General features: G+C 40.0%; 1 protein-coding gene across 1 annotated transcript in view; it reads right to left on the bottom strand.

The window, feature by feature from the left end:
- Window positions 1–21,003, bottom strand: part of C8H7orf31 (chromosome 8 C7orf31 homolog) — a 47,296-nt gene that overhangs the window by 9,701 nt on the left and 16,592 nt on the right. The window contains exons 4-7 of the mRNA XM_023225911.2: window positions 16,278–16,349; window positions 13,239–13,268; window positions 9,705–9,886; window positions 6,282–6,370 (exon numbers count right to left, since the gene is read on the bottom strand). Of these exons, the coding sequence (XP_023081679.1) occupies window positions 6,282–6,370; window positions 9,705–9,886; window positions 13,239–13,268; window positions 16,278–16,349 (373 nt within the window). The remainder of the gene's footprint in view (window positions 1–6,281; window positions 6,371–9,704; window positions 9,887–13,238; window positions 13,269–16,277; window positions 16,350–21,003) is intronic.

Raw genomic sequence — 21,003 nt, 5'->3', positions numbered from 1 at the left:
CTGTTCTACAGGGCTAGATTAATCTTGTGTCTTCCACTGGTTGAACTAACAACAGAGACCTACTGAAACACATTTAAGGGCATGGGAAAGGAAATAAGCAATGTGAAATTTTACTGTAGCCTGTGATGTCTTGAGAAGGGACTAAAGAGGCAGGAAACATTTGAGAGGGGAATTGATCAGTTTTCAGTATGTTAAGGGGATGTTACTCTGAGAGGATAGTGAGAGAGGGGTGGTGGAAATCATTCACTCCAAAGGTATTCATTGGCTCAATATACTAAACTCAGGGTAGAGTTTGTATCTGATATGGAAGATAAGCCCACAGCAGAAAGGAATTCCAGTTCCTGAGATGTTAGTTTCTAGGCAGACACTCCAGTCTACAAAGAAGTGACATTAGTTGTTTTGAATTTGGAATATATTCTCAGAGGAATAGTATTATATAAATTGTGGTTACATTCCCAGCATAGCTCATATAATATATGTAACTCGTAACCTATTTATTAAACACTTACTGAATACCTATTGCATGCAAAACCATGTACAAGGTTTTGAGAGTTCTGTGCTAGGCACCAAAACTCCATAAATTGTCACTAAAATAACATGGTTGTAATATATTAAATGAAACAAAAAAAGCAAATACAGTTTTTTTGTTTGTTTATTTTAGTCTTGAATGATGGGGCTTAACCAGGTTAAATAGGGGAGGTTAAAAGGTTTACTGTGGAGACCACATTGCTATTTGCAGAGGCCTTAGCATTTGGGAATACTGGTTCTTTATTAGATATTTTAATTAATTCTATTGTATTAGCACCATTTTTACACTAACAGGTTATGATAAGGCACTTTGTTCATTTACATCTGGAATGAAGAGAGAGAGAGAGACGGAGAGAGGGAGCAAATCAGAGACTGGCAGAGAGAATTATTTTTGGCATCTAGTCAGGGCTTAGGAAAGAGAGGGTTGAAGGGAGAAGAGGACACCTGGTTGGATAACAGTGCTGCCTGAGATGGAATGGCGGGAACATTGGTGGTGTGAGACAGTAGATGAGGAGAGGGACAGACCGTTTGTTTCCCATTCTGGGCCCCTTGTATGTCAATGGGTCTGAACAGGTGGGAGGGGGCACAGGGTGCTGGTGGCCACGGAGAGGTGCACTGTGGGCGTCCAGTTATTTGATAAGATGACTCCTTTCTAAAGGAGGTCCCCGCATGATCACCAAATTCATTCTGGCCACTTACGGATGAGTGTGGAGTATGGGTGGTATGTTGGAGAGAGAACTGTCCCTGGAATGAGGAAAGTATCTCTAGGATGGGGATGGGCATTTTAGATTGGAAAGATGGCAGGTGGAGCAAGAAGAAAAACTGCTCCCCTTTGAAGGGGTGATATTGGTGAGCTCTCTCTCAAAGGGAAGCCAAGGGTCTGTCCAAATATTTAGGTTTGCAGAAAACTGGGTTGTAATGAACGTTGTGTTATTCTCAGCGAGGCTTTGAAAATGGTTTTGTTAAAAACATTTCAAAAAGTCCAAGGTAAGGAGGTTTATGGCACTTGACCTTTGTGATTATATCTCATCTTAACAAAAAATTATTACAAGGTAGATTTCATCCTAGAGACTATTCTCATATCCTAAAAGCTAAGGTTAGACATTCAAGCTCTTGAGAAATTGGACAAAAGTCTTCAGCCACTTGAGTAAGCAATGACACAAACAGCCCAGAAGAGTTAAGTATTACAACCTATGTATGGGCCGCGCACAGTGGCTCACACCTGTAATCCCAGGACTTTGGGAGGCCGTGGAGGGAGGATCACTTGAGGCCAGGAGTTTGAGACTAGCCTGGACAACACGGTGAACGCCTGCCTCTACTAAAAATAGAAAAATTAGCTGGGCGTAGTGAGGCACACCTGTGGGCTCAGCAACTCCGGAGACTGAGGCAGGAGAATCGCTTGAACCCAGAAGGTGGAGGCTGCAGTGAGCCGAGATCATGCCACTGCACTTCAGCGTGGGTGACAGAGCGAGACTCCATCTCAAAACAAAAATAAAACCTATTTATGTTTGCCAATTGGAAAAGGAAAAGGAATGCTGACTGGTTCGGTAATGGATGGAAATGGTTAGTGAGAAGAGATCTCAGCAGGAAGAGAAGGGTAGCAGAAGAGGCCCCGAATAGAGTGATAAGTGTAATGACCACTAATGACCCTGGAAAACTGGGCCAGTCCAAAGAGGCAAAGCTAGGGCAGCTCTGGGGTCTGGGTGGGAAAGGGGCGCCTGATCTCAGTAGCTGCTGAAGGCAGAGCTGCTGCATCCACATGCAACGTGAAAGGAGGAGGGAAAATGACACTTAACACACTCTGTTAACATGAAGCCTTGGGAATTAATTTTTAAAAGGTTAACGTTCTTATGTAGAATATTCTCCTTTCCAAGGAGATACCCATTTCTTTATGTTGAAATGTTACCCATTTCTTTATGTTGCTAGGTCAACAAAATATTATAAGCATTGGAATAATAATAATTAATAATAATAATAGCAGCTAATATTTATTATGAGCTTACGATGTACAAATATCGTGCTGGGTGCTTTTCTGTGTATTTCATTCTCAGGACAGCACTATCAGGTAGATTTTATTATTATTCCTGCTTTATCTATGAGGAAACCAAGTATTGAAGGATTAAATATGTTACCCAGGTCACAGAACTCATAAGTTTTGGAGCAGTATGTTATACATATTTTCTTATTGGCTTGGATGGAAAGTACTAACATATGGTTCCTGGAGTTTTCTGTTTTGCAGCTGGGTGACACATTTTTGGACCTGTGTATCAGGTTGGTAGTGTCCCTTCTCCTTCCCTGGGTACAGTAGAAGGAGAGGGAAGACTATTATCCCAGAAGTGCAAGTTACAAGTCCTTGAAAAACAAGGCATTCTTGCTATGAGTTCCATTCTCAGAGAATGATTTAATTGTAGCCTGCACCCCTGGCGATTCTAACGCGCAGCCAAGGTTGAGGACCACTGCTCTGGCAATAGGAAAGGTAAATACTATAAAAATATCCTCCTGAGCCTGGTATGGTGGTGCACAGCTGCAGTCCTAGATACTTAGGAGGCTGAAGCAGGAGAATGCATGAGGCCAGAAGTTTGAGAATATGCTGTGCCATGATCGCACCTGTGAACAGCCACTGCACTCCAGCCTGGTGTTAAATAATTAATAGACATGAGAAAGGCAGCATGAGACAGAATCTGTCTCTCTTTCTCTCTCTTTTTTTTTGAGATAGAGTCTCACTCTCACCCAGGCTGGAGTGCAGTGGTGCCATCTTGGTTCACGGCAGCCTCTGCCTCCCAAGTTCATGCGATTCTCCTGCCTTGGCCTCTTGAGTAGCTGAGATTACAGGCATGCCCCACCACGCCCAGCTAATTTTTGTATTTTCAGTAGAGACGGGGTTTCGCCATGTTGGTCAGGCTGGTCTCGAACTCCTGACCTCAAGTGATCCACCCACCTTGGCCTCCCAAAGTGCCTCCCAAAGGGATTGCAGGCATGAGCCACTGCGTCTGGCTATCTCTTTGTCTTTTGTTTCTCATTTTTATTTATATATTTTAGAATTTAAAGCATTTAATTAAACAAAAACCAACTCATAAACCGGGCAGTCGCCAAACCAAAATAGGTTCAGAGACTCTGCCACTGCCAGGTGGTGGAAGAAGGTTTATGGACAGAAAAAGGAAAGTGACCTACAGAAAACGGAAGTGAGACACAGAAACAGCCAAAACTAGGTGATTGGCACAACAGTAGGTTACACTCTGTTTATGCATCCAGTTAGGGTGCAGTTCATTCTATATGGAGAAATCTTTAGGCCAAACTTAAAAGACATGAGGAGGCAGCTGTAGGCTATACTCAACAATTCCTTCTTTCTGGTTATGGGGTAACATAACGAGACCTTGTTTCTTAAAAAAAAAAAAAAAAAATCCTTTAATGGGAATAGAGCATTGTAGATACAGAATGCTTTAGATTACCTCCCCCAGTTAAATGATGAAAGGCAGGAAAAATAGGAAGGACAAGTATAGGGTATTATCCTAGAGATTTAATGAGAAAAAAAAAAAGGTGAGTCATGAGTTACTCCCATGAAGCTCAGTATCTACTTTATTTTTACTTCTTTGTCCAGGGAAATGCAAAACTTGATTAGAGTTAGGGATGAGCCAGAAGAAAATCTGAAAGGTTGAAAATTAAGAGCAGTTAATAAAGATTAAGAAAGTGGGATTAACCATCAGAAATAAGAAATAAATAATCAGCCAAAAATATTTATGTATAATGCACTGTGGGGATATACACATAACATGTTCTGTTCTCAAATAACTCATAATTTAGTTGGTGAAATATGAAATACATGTGAAAAGTTACTGGTTACAGTATGTGTGGTAGAAGTCAGAAGAGGGAGCTATCATTTCTGCTGGAGTAATAATAATGCCTTACAAATTATAGTATTTTCTAGGTTTTGAATCTTTCATATGATCTGCATATCTTGTGAAATTTACAGGACAGATTTTAGTGAAATTACCCAGATATGTTTTATGAATTAAAGCTCAGAAAAGGGAAATAATCTGCCTCATATAACTTACGCAGCAAATGGCAACAGAGGAGTGACCAGCAAGCACACAGGCCTCCTGACCTGGTTCTCTTTGCTACACAACAGAAACAAGGAGGGTTGAGCTGAGCCTTGAATTAACAAGTATTGGGCAGAGAGGCCTTGGAGGAGGGCTTCCAGGAAGGGAAATGGCATGAACCTGTTTGGGAACCAGAGGGTGGGGCCAGGCTGCAGGCTGGAGGTAAGGGCAGATCCTGAAGGGTCTCTGCACCTCAGTTAAAGTATCGGGATTTACACTCAGGCAGAGGATAGCTATTCAGGATGGCTGCCAAGGAATGTGACATGAGGAAAACAGGATTTTAATGACTAGGAAGAAACTTAGCTACAGATCTGGAGCCTTTGGCTATAAGAACATGTAATGATAGGATGGGTTCTAGAATAACTTTTCATATTTCTGGGTTGCTTAGATATAGAATTTGCTTAAAAACTGAAAGAGATCCAGTAAAACAGACGATTCGTTAGGAATTCTTTTTGACGTTTAACTTTAAAAAACAAACAGGAAATGACTTACTTTATAGATGACTCTGTGACATGGCAGCGACCACATGCTGGGTCTGTCATAATGATTTGCCAAGTAAAAATTCAAATGTTTCCAACCTCTCACTTGCCTATCTCATGGATTGCTGGATGCCACGAGATAATATATGGAGAACACTTGGTACTGCTTCTTACCAACCATGTTAGCTATTATTATTTTCAAATGTCTAGGTATTTTCCCTCTTGATTTATTATTTTCTCTTTTTATCCACGTGGAGTTATGGGGCAGAGGTTAAGGTCAGAGACTAGAACTTCACAAACCTGATTTCTGTGATCATGACATAGTCACAAATTCTTAGTCACAGTTGCCTTATCTATAAAATGAAAATGATGATGCTAACCTTAGGAGGTTATTGAAAGGGTTAAATGATGTATTTAGAGTAGTTAGGTGTGTAGCAATTTCTCAATAAATGGTGGCTGTTGTTTTATTTCATTTTAGACTTGACACCAATATGATAATATGGCTGGAACAATAATAGCTTGTAAATCTTTCTGGAAATCTTCCATTTACTCTATGCATATTTGGAATGACTGGATGTATTATAAGTCATAAGAATAGGGTTGGAGGAACACAGTGTGAGAAATGCAGCCCTCCCCCGCCATCTTCCTGGAGGCAATCTTTTTTTTCTTTTTTTGGTAACTGTGGAATGTTCCATAACTACCAACAATACATGAAATCAGCTAAGAAAATTGAAAAATGTAAATCACAGTCAAAATCTCAAATTTTACATTCAGATGGAAAATGAAAACAATCTTTTAGATTTTTTTTTTTTTTTTTTTTTGAGACAGAGTCTCACTCTGTTGCTCAGGCTGGAGTGCAGTGGCATGATCTTGGCTCACTGCAACCTTCACCTCCCAGGTTTAAGCGATTCTCGTGCCTCAGCCTCCCAAGTAGCTGGGACTACAGAAATGCACCACCATAACCGGCTAATTTTTGTATTTTCTAGTAGAGACAGGGTTTCACCATGTTGGTCAGGCTGGTCTCAAACTCCTGACCTCAAGCAAGCTGTGCACCCTGGCTTCAAAAAGTGTTGGGATTACAGGCATATGCCACCATGCCCAGCCTAGATTTTTAAAAATGTATTGACTAAAAATATTTGTTACTTTCTTTTAAACACACATTTAAAAAGACACTTACATCATAATATACACCCTGACCTGGCCAAGTCAGTGCTTTCTTCTTTGAATCCATGGGAATATCAATCAGTTCATATCTATAAGGATTACCTGAAAATTTCAGGAAAAGCAATAAATAAGAATAGTCTTTTAAGGGATTAATAGGTACAATAAATAGAAATGAGATAATATAAGGTAGAGATGGATGTTGGTGTACATTTTACCTATGTAGTTATAGCTTTAGAGAGATTCAGCTTGCTCCTGAATTCTTTTTTATTTTTATTTATTTTTTAAGATAGTATCTTGCTATGTTTCCTAAGCTGCACTTGAACCCCTGGGCTCAAATGATCTTCCTACCTCAGCATCCTGAGTAGCTAAGACTACAGGGGCAGGGCAGGCCACCACACCTGGCTTGTTGTTCTTGAATTCTTGAGCATGTACAGGAGTAGCATGTGGGCCACACAGTGTGAGAATGAGTCTTTAACCCTAGTGCTCTCAGCAGTAATAGGAGTCACTAGTACTTCACCTTTCTTCTTAATGAGAGAGATCTTAGGTAAATAATAGTGTTCCTGGATTCTCTTTCTGATCTTTTTTTCTGGTCTCTGGGGGCTCAACAAATACATTTCTATATTACTTGTTTTGGCTTTTCTCTGCCTAAGTATCAAGTTTTCTGAAACTGAGTTAGTACTTGCTTACCAAAAAGGTATTGAAAGGGAACATCTTAAACAATACGGCTTCTCAGATTTTGTTTTATAATTTGATAAGCTTTACCAAACAGCATGGCTTGCTTTGTTCTCGTGATAAGTTTCAAGTTAAAGAATGTTCTGAACACCCATCTTCATATGTAATAAGAACAAGTGCAGGCGTTTACTGAACACTTACCATGTGCCAGTCACTGTACTGTTTTATATATATCATCACATGCAATTTTTAACATTACTATAAGAAAGGTACAGTTATTCCAGCTTTAGTAAATGAGGAAATTGAAGCAGAGAGAGAATAAGTGATTTGTCCCCATCTCAAAGGTAGACTTCAAACTCAGGCAATCTGATTCTAGAGCCTGAACTCTTAACTTCCTTCCTTCCTCCCTCCCTCCCTCCCTTACTTTCTCTCTCTCTTCCTTTCCCTTCCTTCGTCCCTCCTCCCTCTTTCCCTCCCTCCCTCCCTTTTCTGTCTCTCTCTTTTTTTTTTGAGACAGAGTCTCTCTGTCACCTAGGCTGGAGTGCAGTGGCATGATCTCAGCTCACTGTAACCTCTGCCTCCTGGGTTTAAGAGATTCTCATGCCTCAGCTGCCCAATTAGCTAGGACTACAGGCATGTGTGGCCACGCCTGGCTAATTTTTGTATTTTTTGTAGAGACAGACTTTTGCCGTATTAGCCAGGCTGGTCTCGAACTCCTGGCCTCAAGTGATTTGCCCACTTTGGCCTCCCAAAGTGCTAGGATTACTGGCACGAACCACCACACTTGGCCCGTGCTTCTTATTACTAATAAAGAATAATTAAAACAAGTGAAAGAGTAGAAACCTAATGCATACTAGTTCCTGGAAAGATTTTTTGATAAGGGTTGTTAGAGTATGCTCATCTTTTAAAAATTCCCTAATAGTGACTGAATGGTTACAGAGAGGTAGAGGATTGGAAGAGCAGGAAATTAAGAGGACAACTTGTGTTTTCAGTCCCTTATGTACTACTACTGCATTGAAAAGTGTTTTTATGGGCTGGCCATGGTGGCTCACGCCTGTAATCCCAGCACTTTGTGAGGCTGAGGTGGGCAGATCACTTGAGGTCAGGAGTTCGAGACTAGCCTGGCCAACATGGTGAAACCCTGTTTCTACTAAAAATACAAAAACTAGGTGGGTGTGGTGGCACACGCCTGTAGTCCCTGCTACTTGGGAGGCTGAGGCAGGAGAATCACTTGGACCTGGGAAGCAGAGGTTCCAGAAAGTGCCACTGCACTCTAGGCCTGGGCAACAGAGCAAGACTCCGTTTCAAAAAAAAAAAAAAAAAAAGCATTAATATGAATTAAACACATATTTCTGTGATTTCTTGCTAACTATATGTACTTCATATAATTTCAGAATTTACTGAATTCAGGATTGAGAAAAAGAAATTTACTTTGACAATTTATGTAACAAAGTCATACAAATTTTACTTGTTGAGGTATCATACCTATCATTTCCTTTAGAACATTTATAGCTCTTTTGCACAGCACCATCTCTCCCCACTTCTGCTGTGTAGCTAAGCATGGTGCCCAACACTAACAGCCAGTACACTTGATACAGCTTTCACTGCCTTTTTCCAATGCTGCCTGGTCTGAGAGGCAATGGGAAAGTTCAGCATGGTACACACATACCGCAGTGATTATATGCTAGCAGGGTAAGGGAATAACTGCTAACATTTATCTCTGTTACTTGATAAGTGGGTACTATTAATAATATTCCCATTTTGCAAACTGGGAAGCAGAACAGAGAAGTTCAGAAACTCTCCCATGGACCACAGGTGAGTAAGTGCCAGATCCAGAATTCTACTCATGCATCTGACTCCAGAATCCATGCTCTTACATACTCCACTATGCTAGCTTTCAAAATGTTACTGTCTGCTAATAAGACACTGAGGTTTGAGGCTGATGATGGCAATATTCTGTCCTTGCATTTTGGTCCAAATATTCATGTGTAGAGGAACTGCAGGATAGGACAATTCTTGAGTCTTTTCTACCTCACCTAAGTGCACTCAACAAATATTTGCCTTTGCCTACCATGTGTCATTTTCGTCCCTCTCTCTTGAGTGTTTTCACTCTTTCTCCAGAGGTGGCCTCTCTGTTTATGCACATGCGTAGGTCTCCTCAGCAAAGACCAAGGTGTCTAGTGTGGGAGACATATGATGACTAGCGTACGGGATTCCTGTCATCTCTGACAAAACACATTCACAAAGACTCCAAGGTTTGCAGCTGGGAGAACGTGCTCCATGGTGTGAAGAAGGACTGAACAAACTACTCCCATTGCTTTCTGCATCTTACTTCGGTGGGGATCTTTCAATTCGATCACTGCTGCTGCACCCACATCCAGACTCTATGATTGATCCAAACACTGTCCCTTGTGCTGATCACCTGGGCTAGGATGAAATTTTTAAAAACTAAACCATGAGAGCAGGACATAAATAAAAATAGAAGTGGAATAAGAACCACCAATTCTACAACGTTTTGGTTTCTGATTCTAACATGGGAGGCTGTGTCTAGGGGGAAGTTTGGGAGCACCTGCAGAGAGTCCGATTTGATGGGTCGGTGGTGGCGCTCCAGCTGATTGTAAAGCTGCAGCTGAGAACAAGTTTCCTGATCTACTGAGTCACACATTTGTGACTTGAGTCCTTTGTGCTCCTTGCTTTAATTTTATTATTGAAGAAACCCCAATAATAAGAATTAATACAGTTCTCATTCTAGATCACATTTTACCTCTTGTCTTCAAAACTGTTGAATCATAAGCCTTGGTTGGCACCGTGGGAGGAAAGGGCTGCTGGGCGCGGGCTTTAATGCCTGTGTAGAGGTCCTCAGGTGACGTGAAGGTGGGGAACATGGCGCCGCGACAGGTGTGTGTGTGGTAGGGGTGTTCAATTGGATATGGCAAGCAGATCTCTCTAAGATTTATTGAGGAAACAAAACAAAATGAAAACAACAGAAAGAAGTATGATTGAAAAAATTAATCACCAAATATTTATTGGGACCCTTTTTTAAATGGCAGAAACTGTTCTAATGCTGGGGGACAGGACAGTGAGTCGATGTCCCTGTGCTCATGGAGTTGGCATTCTCTTGGAATGTATACCATAAAACAGGACATTTTCTTAATTGTGCTAGATAAAACTAGATTTAATTTTAAAATAAATCATGCTCAATTCTTTATCAGTGAATAAGTTTCATAACTGGTATAAAAAATATAAAGCAGAAAATAAATGAGTTTTGTGTTTTTAGAATGGTATATAGGAAGAATTTCTAGTTGCTTTTAATTACTGTGTCTTATTTTAAGAGGCTCCCAGGAATTGTTCTGGGCATTCTGCTTCAGCAAAGTGATCTCTAACCATCTTGGAATGACCTTTCAACCCAGGGCATCTGTTTCTTTAAGCAATCAATCAACAAAATATACTTCCTGTTTATATACACAGCACTGCTTCAAAATCAAAAAGTCAAAAACAGTTAGCACACTGAAGGAAAAAATAAACATGTTAAAGAGACCATAGGGATATAATTTTCCTATCATTTGGAGAATTGGCAGAGGTTAAAAAAAAAAAAAAAAAAAAAACCATGTGGGAGCTGTCTAGACCAGAAGAAAAGCAAAATTAGGAAGTCCATGGGATAGAGAAATGTTATTCATAACAAGAAAATTAAGTAGAAAAAAGCAAGACCAAGTGTTATGTGTTGAATTCCTCCCCTCCACCCCCATCCATATATTGAAGTCCTAATCTCCAGGGCCACATACTGTAACCTTGTATGGAAATAGGGTCATTACAGATATACTTAGTTAAGACCAAGTTACTCCATACTGGAGCAGGGTGGGCCCCTAACCCAATACGCCTGGTATCCTTTTAAGAAAGGGAAAGTTGGACACAGACAAACACCCAAGAAGAATGCCATGTGAAGATGAGGCAGAGATTGGGATGATGCATCTATAAGCCAAGGAGCACCAAAGATCACCAGCAAAGCCCAAAAGCCAGGGGAGAGGCATGGGACAGAGTCTCTATCACAGTCCTCAGCAGGAACCAACCCGGCTGACGGCTTGATCTCAGACTTCTGGCTGCTCACCTTGGAACTTGCCAGGCTACAAGCAGAAAGGTGAATCCAAGAAATGTGACCTAACATAAAGGACTTTACTTTTCAAACTGTTTATGAAGATAATTTGAAAAGCCCAAGACAAGGATTCTTCACTTCGTCGTTTTTTTAAAAATAGAAAAACCAAAAAAACCTAGACATTAATTTTAATAGCCTTTTGAATAGGTCTTTAGCTGAAACACAACTTTTTAAATGGCAGCTTAATAATTTCTGTTAAGCTTGATAGAGGACTCCAGTGGCACGGAGGACACGGGGTGCTCAGATCTCGGCTTCTAACACCTGTCTCCAATCAAAGGAGCCAGGGTTTCTGGGAGTTGTTGTTGTTATTATTATTATTATTATTATTTTTGAGACGGAGTCTTGCTCTGTCACCCAGGCTGGAGTGCAATGGTGCGATCTCGGCTCACTGCAACCTCTGCCTCCCAGGTTCAAGCGATTCTTCTGCCTCAGCCTCCCAAGTAGCTGGGATTACAGGCACTTGCCATGCCAGACTAATTTTTTGTATCTTCAGTAGAGACAGGGTTTCACCATGTTGGCCAGGCTGGTCTTGAACTCCTGAGCTTGTGATCCGCCCACCTTGGCTTCCCAAAGTGCTAGGATTACAGGTGTGAGCCACTGTGCCCGGCCACTCTGGGAGCTATTATATAAGATGAGCCTGGATTATCTTAGAGTGACAGAAAGAAAGGAAATGCTAAAAGGAAAAAAAAAAAAAAAAGTCAAAACCCCACAATGATGGGGAAATGTCAAAGGAATATAGGAGCGAACTCAAAGAGCTCCTCATTGCCAATCTTAGTAACAAAAGAAAGTGATGTTGGATTGCTACCTAAGCACCAAAGTACAAAATAAATGTCCATGAGTCTATACTGAGAGAAATGAGTGATTGAATAAATAAATAAATGGAGTGGAATAGATACATCTCCCATGTATCTATTCTAGAATGCCAAATAATTTATGCAGGTACTCTGCTTTCAAGAAGGTGGAGAATAAATGCAGATGCCTTAAGTGTGGGCTACACACAGTCACACAGAGAGCTTCTTCTAGAGTGCAGTGTGGAAAGGAGGGAAGAAAGAGTGTGCGTGCAGCGGGGAAACCTGCTGAGGACACCTCTGCGGGGCCGTCAGGGTTAGCATTACCAGGGATAGATCGTGCTGATGGCATGTACCCTTGCTACGATGTCATGAAAACAGCACTTTAGCTCCGTGGTCTTTCTTCCGCAAATACATCATCCCACTCTAACCATAAGAAAAGTATCAGTCAAAGCCCAATTTGGGGGCATTCTACAAAATATCTAACTAATAATCCTAATCATTGTCAAGGTCATTAAAACAAGGGAAGTCTGAGAAACTGTCACAGTCAAGAGGAACCTAAGGAGAGATGATGACTAAATGTAATGCGGTACTCTGGATGGGATCCTGGGACAGAAGAGGGACTTGAGGGAAAAATTGAGGAAATCTGGATAAAGCATGGATAAAGCATGGGTCACTGTAATGCATCAGCAATGGTTCATTAATTGTGACAAATGTGCCATATTAATGTGAGATGTTAACAATAGGGGAAACTGCGTGTGATGTATATGGGAACTCTCCACACTATCTTCACAATAATTCTATAAATCTAAAATTATATGAAAATAAAACATGTACTAAAAAAGATTTGCAGGGGATATAATAGGAGAGAAATAAAAGTAATGTTACCCTGGACTTGCACCAGCCTTTCCTTCCAACTATTAAAACATAGTTTTCAGGCCAGGCACTGTGGCTCGCACCTGTAATCCAGTACTTTGGTAGGCCGAGGTGGGCGAATCACTTGAGCCCAGGGGTTCAAGACCAGTCTGGGCGACATGGCAATAATCCATCTCTACAAAAATTACAAAAATTAGTCAGGCATAGTGGTGCGCACCTGTAGTCCCAGCTACTTGGGAGGTGGAAGGATCACCTGATCCCGGGGAGGTCAAGGCTGCAGTGAGCTGTGATGGCACCACTGTACTCCAGCCTGGGCGACAAAGACTCCGTCTCAAAAACAAAAACAAAAACAAAACAAAACAACAAACAAAAGAAAAGTTTTCATGGAAAGTCTCACTTGTTGTTTTCACACTTCTGAGACATAAGAAATGTCAATTTTTTTTCTTTGATTATAACAGAAGGAAAATATAAGTTATTTACTTACCCTACTGTTGAATTCGGCGGTTTGGGTATCCTAGAATAAAAACAGGAAATAAGTTCTAACTTATATTAAGGGCTTTTAAAGGTTTATATTCCTATTAGAAACTTGATTAATGATATAGGCTGGGCATGGTGGCTCATGCCTGTAATCCCAGCCCTTTGGGAGGCCAAGGTAGGCGATTGCTTGAGCTCAGGAGTTTGAGACCAGCCTGGGCAAAATACAAAATAGAAAAATACCAAAAATACCAAAAATACAAAAAGAAAATTAGCTAGGCATGGTGGTGCATGCCTGTAATCCCAGCTACTCAGGATTACCGAGGAGGTGGAAGTTGCTGGGTGACAGAGCAAAAGTCTGCCTTAAAAAAAAAAAAGAATAATAATGATGAACCCCATTTTCAAACCGTAATGCCATTAAGATAATGTTCTTGATTAATTTTCTGGATCTCTGAATATTGACAAGACAGAGATGTTGTTTCCTTATCTCAGTCGTCTGTTGATTAATTTTTCCATCCATTTATTCTAACCTCAGCCCTGCTCACCACTGTTTCTGCATTTTCCACTTGCAGTGAAGATACATGGGATGACTACTTCTTCTTTTTTTTTTTTTTTTTTTTTTTGAGACGGAGTCTCGCTCTGTCACCCAGGCTGGAGTGCAGTGGCCCGATCTCACGCCATTCTCCTGTCTCAGCCTCCCGAGTAGCTGGGATTACAGGCGCCTGCCACCACGCCCGGCTAATTTTTTGTATTTTTAGTATAGACGGGGTTTCACCGTGTTCACCAGGATGGCCTCGATCTCCTGACCTCGTGATCTGCCCACCTCGGCCTCCCAAAGTGCTGGGACTACAGGCTTGAGCCACTGTGCCCGGCTGGGATGACTACTTGTAATGATAACACAACTTTGGTTCTTTCTGACTTTTACTCTCATAATCAGGCAGTAGCCAAAGTGCTCTGAGGAAGCCTGACATTACACATGTGGTGCAATTTCACGGCCTAAAGTGACCCGAGTGTGGCCTGGCTGGAGAGGATATTTAAGTACCATGTGTGCTTTCTACCTTTACTCAGGGTTGCTGATATCTCATGATAGTAAATGTTGCCCGGTCAGCAGAGAGAGGATAGAACAAAACGGACCAAGTTCCTGGAAGTCCAGGAAGTCCTGGAAGTCCAGGAAGTCCAGGAAGTCCAAGTGCCTTTTCTGAAGCAGTTCATTCCAAGGCTGTGCATTTACTAATTACTACGAACCTTGCATGCCAAGAAATAATCCTGCAGACCTGGAAAAAGGTCGACTAAAGACGGGTAATCATCCATCTACATTGGATTTCAACAATTCGTTTCAGCCTATGCAAATAAAATTGTGAAAGGCTTCAGGCGTGAAAAATGAACAGAATGTTATCAGTTTGGTAGTAAAAGTCAGTAAAATTGAATACCCTTTAATTTTTTAGATGTTCCTCCATGCTAGCAGATATTCCCTAGAAAGTGGCATGTAAGCCATATAAATTTATTATCCTGTAATGTATTATAAACACGAGATTCCCATGAACTATAAAAGTTTATATCTTTTTAAATTTCAACTCTAAATCTGTGGGCATGAAACTAGAAAAGCATGTTCTGTCTTCCATTGACATCACTGAGTTGGAGAGATGGTGGGGGCACAAAGGGCAGGGAAGTGATGAATATATGAATCCAAGGAATCTAGAGTTGTTATTAATAGATTGGTAACTATATATAATATAATATATATAATATATAATTAAGCTAGCATCTAAAATTATTCTCATGTGACAAATTCCACTACAATATTGATAAGCATATGCCTAAAATTGATTGGATTTGAAATGGAAAAAAAAAATTTAAATTTAAAATATAAAATCATTTTTAAAACTTCAAGATTTGAAAAGATAAAATGAAAATAACAAATGCTGAGACACCTCTTCCTTGACCTAAATCAGTCCATTAATTTTACTGCCATCCTTCACATCCGCTTTGCAAAATTCACTTATCCCAAAGGGGTAAACCAAGACAACCACAAATTTTGTCTTTTGGCGCCATCTAGTGGCTAACTTGTATATTAAATTTTTACCTATCAACAACTAGTACTTCTTAATAAATAAGTGATAGTTCATTGTTACTTCAATGCTGTCGTGTTTAATATTTATTTGTTTGTTTGTTTGTTTGAGATGGAGTTTTGCTCGTGTCACCCAGATTGGAGTGCAATGGTGCGACCTTGGATCACTGCAACTTTCGCCTCCTGGGTTCAAGTGATTCTCCTGCCTCAGCCTTCTGAGTAGCTGGGATTACAGGCGCCTGCCATCATGCCCGGCTAATTTTTGTATTTTTAGTAGTGACAGGGTTTCGCCATGTTGGCCAGGCTGGTCTTGAACTCCTGACCTCAGGTGATCCACCCACCTCAGCCTCCCTAAGTGTTGGGATTACAGGCATGAGCCACTGCGCCCAGCTGTGTTTAATTTTTATCTAAAAATAAAAATGTATGCTTTTGTAATGTACATGACAAACTATTTAAAAGCATAATAAAATAATACACTTGAAAAGAATACCTTTAAGTGATGGGTAAATTAACAAGTATGGCTTACGTTAAAAAAGATACTTAGGAAATGTTATTAGGAGTTATTTGCAGATGATAAAAAAAACTCTATCCTCGTAAAATTCTAGTTGCAAATTTGTTGAGGGCCACTATGGCGTTTTCTATTGATATTTCAATAAATGTAACAGATTCTTACTAGGTTACGTAAGTAGGTCAAAGGCAGGGAAATGGACCAAGATAACCTTTAGGAATCCCTTTGAACATTACTATTCATCAGCTCCTGTTTTTTTCTTGATTTTTTTAAACACTAAAACTATTGGTTTGTTATTTTTTTGCTTTTGTTTGTTTGATCTTGGTTTCTGGCATTAATTGTCTCTATTTTAAAAAAGGAATAATTTTTTTCTCTAAAAGTCCCCATTTGGGGCTTTAAAAAAGTCTCATATAACTCATTTCCACTTAAAAATGTTATTTGATTTTATATAAGGAAAAAAACCCCAGACTTACAAAGAATCATTTCCATAGAGATCACTTTTTTTGTTCTGGGTCAAATAATAAAATTGTTCAATAGGAAGCTTTCTGAAAAGAAAGAAAAGATTAAATTAAACACGTTTTAAAATTAACACAATATAATGATGAGATAGTAAAAGACAAATAGATTAATAATACATCCACGTATATGCAGAAATTCAATATATGAAAAGGGGTAATTTTATTTTATTATTATTTTATAATAAATAGAGACGAGGTCTTGCTCTGTTGCTCAGGCTTATCTTGAACTCCTGGGCTCAAGAGATCTTCCTGCCTTGGTCTCTCAAAATGCTGGGATTATAGGCATGAGCTACTGTGCCTGACCAAAGGTGTCATTTTAAACCAGGGGAAAAAAGATGTAGTTTTCTTTTTTAAAATTTTAAAACTTTTTATTTATTTTATTGATTGATTTTTTTTTTTTTTTTTTTTTTTTTTTAGAAACACAGTCTTGCTATGTTGCCCAGGCTAGTCTCAAACACCTGGCCTCAAATGATTCTCCTGCCTCAGCCTCCCAAAGTGCTGGGATTACAGGCATGAGCCACCACACTCAGCCAGGATATATTTTTTAATATAGAAAAAATTCAGTATTCATTTGAAAAATAATCCATTTCTATACACTATTCAGAAAGATAATTTCAGATGGATTTAAAAATCTAAAGAATTTAGAGAAAAACCTATACAAAAATAAAATGTATAGGAATATGCTTTTTCTTTGGTGGTAGGAAGGACCTTTAAAACAATAACTTTATTTTAAAAGTCAAAAACCTGAAAGAAAATTTGATCATCAGATTTAATTATAAGGCCGGGAGCTCACACCTATAATCTTAGCACTGTGGGAGGCCGAGGTGGGCAGATGACTTGAGGCCAGGAGTTTGAGACCAGCCTGGCCGACAAAGTGAAACCCCATCTCTACTAAAAATAGAAAAAAATCTGTTGGGCGTGTTGGTGCATGCCTGTACTCCCAGCTACTCGGGAGGCTGAGCCATGAGAATTGCTTAAACCTTGGAGGCAGAGGTTGCAGTGAACTGAGACCATGCCACTGCACTCCAGCCTGGGCAACAGAGTGAAACTCTGTCTCAAACAAAAAAGAATAAATAAAAATTAAAAAAAAATAAAAATAAAAAACTAAAAAACCCAAATTTAATTTTCAGACAAAACCCATAAAAGTTTAAATAAAATAAAAATTAGAAGAATTACTTGCAAGTATTAACAAAGATAACACGTAAAGGATTGTTTCCAGAACATAAAGAACCAACAAGAATCTATAAGTAAAATACAAACAATAAAAATGGGTGAAGAATAAACATAGAAAAGGAAATGTGAATGGCCATACCTAAAAGATAAGGAAAGTACTCAACCCAACTAGTAAGCAGAGAAATACATTCTCATAACCATGATACCCTTTATACTCATTAGATGGGTAAAAGCTATACATTTTGATAATATAGATGGCTGAGAGTGTGAGGAAATGAATACTTTTAGACACTACCACGACAATATAAATCATTTGGGCTACATGCACTAAAATTTTAAAAAATCCCTATACTGTGACCCACTTAGGATCTGGCATTTATTTATTTATTTAACTTTTTTTTTGAGATGGAGTTTTGCTCTGTCACCCAGGCTGGAGTGCAATGGCATGATCTCGGCTCACTGCAACTTCCATCTCCTGGGTTCAAGCGACTCTCCTGCCTCAGCCTCCCGAGTAGCTGGGATTACAGGCACCCACCATCATACCTGGCTAATTTTTGTAGAGATGGTTTCACCATGTTGGCCAGGCTGGTCTCGAACTCCTGACCTCAGGTGATCCGCCCACCTCAGCCTCCCAAAGTGCTGGGATTATAGGCGTGAACCACTGCGCCCAGCTGGATTTGCCTTTTAGAAACCTTTGAGCATGAGCTCAAGAAGCTTTGTACAAGGATGCTTTTTTAAATGTGGTTAATGTAAAAAGAAACACAGAGAGAAAAGAAACAATACATGATGGCTAAACTATGATGCATCCATATTGTAGAATACTGTGAGACATTAAAAAGAATGATGTAGATCTATGTTTATCTGCATTTACAGACATGTGACCATTTCTAGATTGTACAGAGAAAAAAAACCCAAATTGCCTAATACTATGTATCAAGTGATTCCACATATATATGAAATAACACTGTACATTTTCAATGGGTACATGTATAATAGTGTAAGTGCATAACAAAAGGCATGGAAGGAGACACCAAAATGGTAACAGTAGTTCTTCTCTAGGAAGGAGAGTGAGACTGCAGAGTAGTAGTCAAAGGAGTACAGACCTCATCTGTAACTTTTTCATGTTTTCATGTGTACTATGCTCACCTGCAACTTGTGGCTGCCCAATTATCTTTTGAACATGCAGCCTACATTTTTTTTTTTTTTTTTGTAATGGAGTCTCACTCTGTTGCCCAGGCTAGAGTGCAGTGGTGCAATCTCGGCTCACTGCAACCTCTGCCTCCCAGGTTCAAGCAATCCTCTTGCTTCAGCCTCTTGAGTAGCTGGGATTACAAGCACCTGCCACCACGCCCGTCTAATTTTTTTGCATTTTTGGTAGAGACGGGGTTTCACCATGTTGGCCAGGTTGGTCTCAAACTCCTGACCTCAGGTGATCCACCCGCCTCAGCCTCCCAAAGTGTTGAGATTACAGGTGCGAGCCACCATGCCTGGCCCCAGCCTACATTTTTATAGTACGTGTACTGTGAATGTCATCTACCCAATGCAGATTCCAAGAAACTTGCTTTTTCCAGCCTCCGAATGGCCCTGGAGTGTGAGGGTTATTTGTATCCCACAAGAATGCTCACCTAGAGAACCCCACACTGAGGATGTTCTCAATAATTAGGTAGATACAATGACCAGCTCTGTGCATGTCAGGTTTTCTCGTCACTCTGGTGCTTGCTCGGTGGCTTCGTAACGAAGTGATCATGGCGGCACACAGAAATTATCACATACGGACTCAGCAACATGAACTTCCCTCACTAAGACTCACCTGGCTGTTGGCGCATTTGAGTTTGCCAGCAGAAGTGACCAATCCTAAGCGCTTGATAGGATGACCTATCCCTAGATATACTAGTCAGCCATCTGGTGGTAGGATAATTACACTGAACCCCTTCCATCATCAAAGAGATAACTTATAAGATTAGACATTTCTTCAAAATCGGGATTTCCCTTCCCTTCTCACCATGCCTCTGCAAGTAACATCATCAGGAAACTTACTAAATGTCTCATTTGTTGCCATGCCGTCTTAAACAATATGATTTTTGATTAAGGAACTCAATTTACCACAAAAGACATTGGGCAACACTTGGTTGCATTCAAACGATTCACCATATATACAGAATGTCATATTTTGACATACTTACAGAACATTAGAATGGCTTACTGAATATTCAATTATGGCTGAGTGTTGTCCTAAAGAGTGTGGGACACGCTCTGAACCAGTGACCAATAAATAGATTCCCCCTTAGCCAGAATACATGGTCTGAAAACCAAAGGGTGGAAGTGGGAGTGGTGCCTCTTACCGTTATACTTATGGTTACACTTGAGAAAATGTGACTCCCTCCCCAGCCACCTTGAGCTTTGGTGGTTTAGAGGTCAAGGGAGAAACGCTTCCATCCGGGGATACAACAGTGGTCCCAATTGCATTGGAAGCTGAATTGATGATGATGTGGTAATTTTGGGCAGGATGACTGATCCTGAATATCAAGGGCCAGAGGATATTATACAATAATGGGGGAAAGGAGTATTTCTGGAACCTAGGGAACCTTTTGAACACCTAGTATTGTCTTCAGTAGCATGGAGTTAATGAAACACTACAGCAGCCTTACACAGGCAGAACCTCTAAGAGCTAAGATCTCTCAGAACATACTTTTGGGTTGTTCTATCAAGTAACATACTCCTACCAGCTCAGGTATTGGCTGAGGGCAAGGGAACTGGGAATAGGTAGTGAAGGAAGGAAATTATTATTATTGATAAAAGCATTTTTAATTTCAATAGTTTTTGGGGAACAGGTGGTGTTTGGTTACATGAATAAATTCTTTACTGGTAATTTCTGAGATTTTGGTGTAATCATCACCCAAGTAGTGTACGCTGTACCCAATGTGTAGTCCTTCATTCCTCACCCCTTTCCCAAACTTCCTCCCGAGTCCTCAGAGTCCACTGTATCATTCTTACGCTTTTGTATCCTCATAGCTTAGCTCCAACTTATAGGTGAGAACATACAATGTCTGATTTTCCATTCCTGAGTCACTTCACTTAGAATAATGGTCTCCAACTCCCTCCAGGTTGCTGTGAATGCCGTTATTTCATTTCTTTTTATGGCTGAGTAGTATTCCATGGTATATCCATGCCACATTTTCTCCATCCACTTGGTTAATGGGCACTTGGGCTGGTTCCATATTTTTACAATTGTGAATTGTGCTGCTATAAACATGTATGTGCAAGTGTCTTTTTCATAAAATGACTTCTTTTCTGGAGGAAGGAAATTATAACACCAATGATAGCCTCATGACCAGGTGCAGGAATGAGGACTACAGTTGCTTCTCCTATTTTCTTCCTTGCTGTGTATTCTGCCTTATGTATCTTCTTCTTTTTTTTTTTTTTTTTTTTACAGCTTGCATATTTATTGAACAAATACTACTAAAATAGCTAAAATACATTGGGTACTTGTCATGAGTGCATCAGTAAA

Source organism: Piliocolobus tephrosceles, chromosome 8 (assembly GCF_002776525.5).
Source record: "Piliocolobus tephrosceles isolate RC106 chromosome 8, ASM277652v3, whole genome shotgun sequence".
NCBI classification, from domain to species: Eukaryota; Metazoa; Chordata; class Mammalia; order Primates; family Cercopithecidae; genus Piliocolobus; species Piliocolobus tephrosceles.
This window is presented reverse-complemented; position numbering and strand designations above follow the sequence as displayed.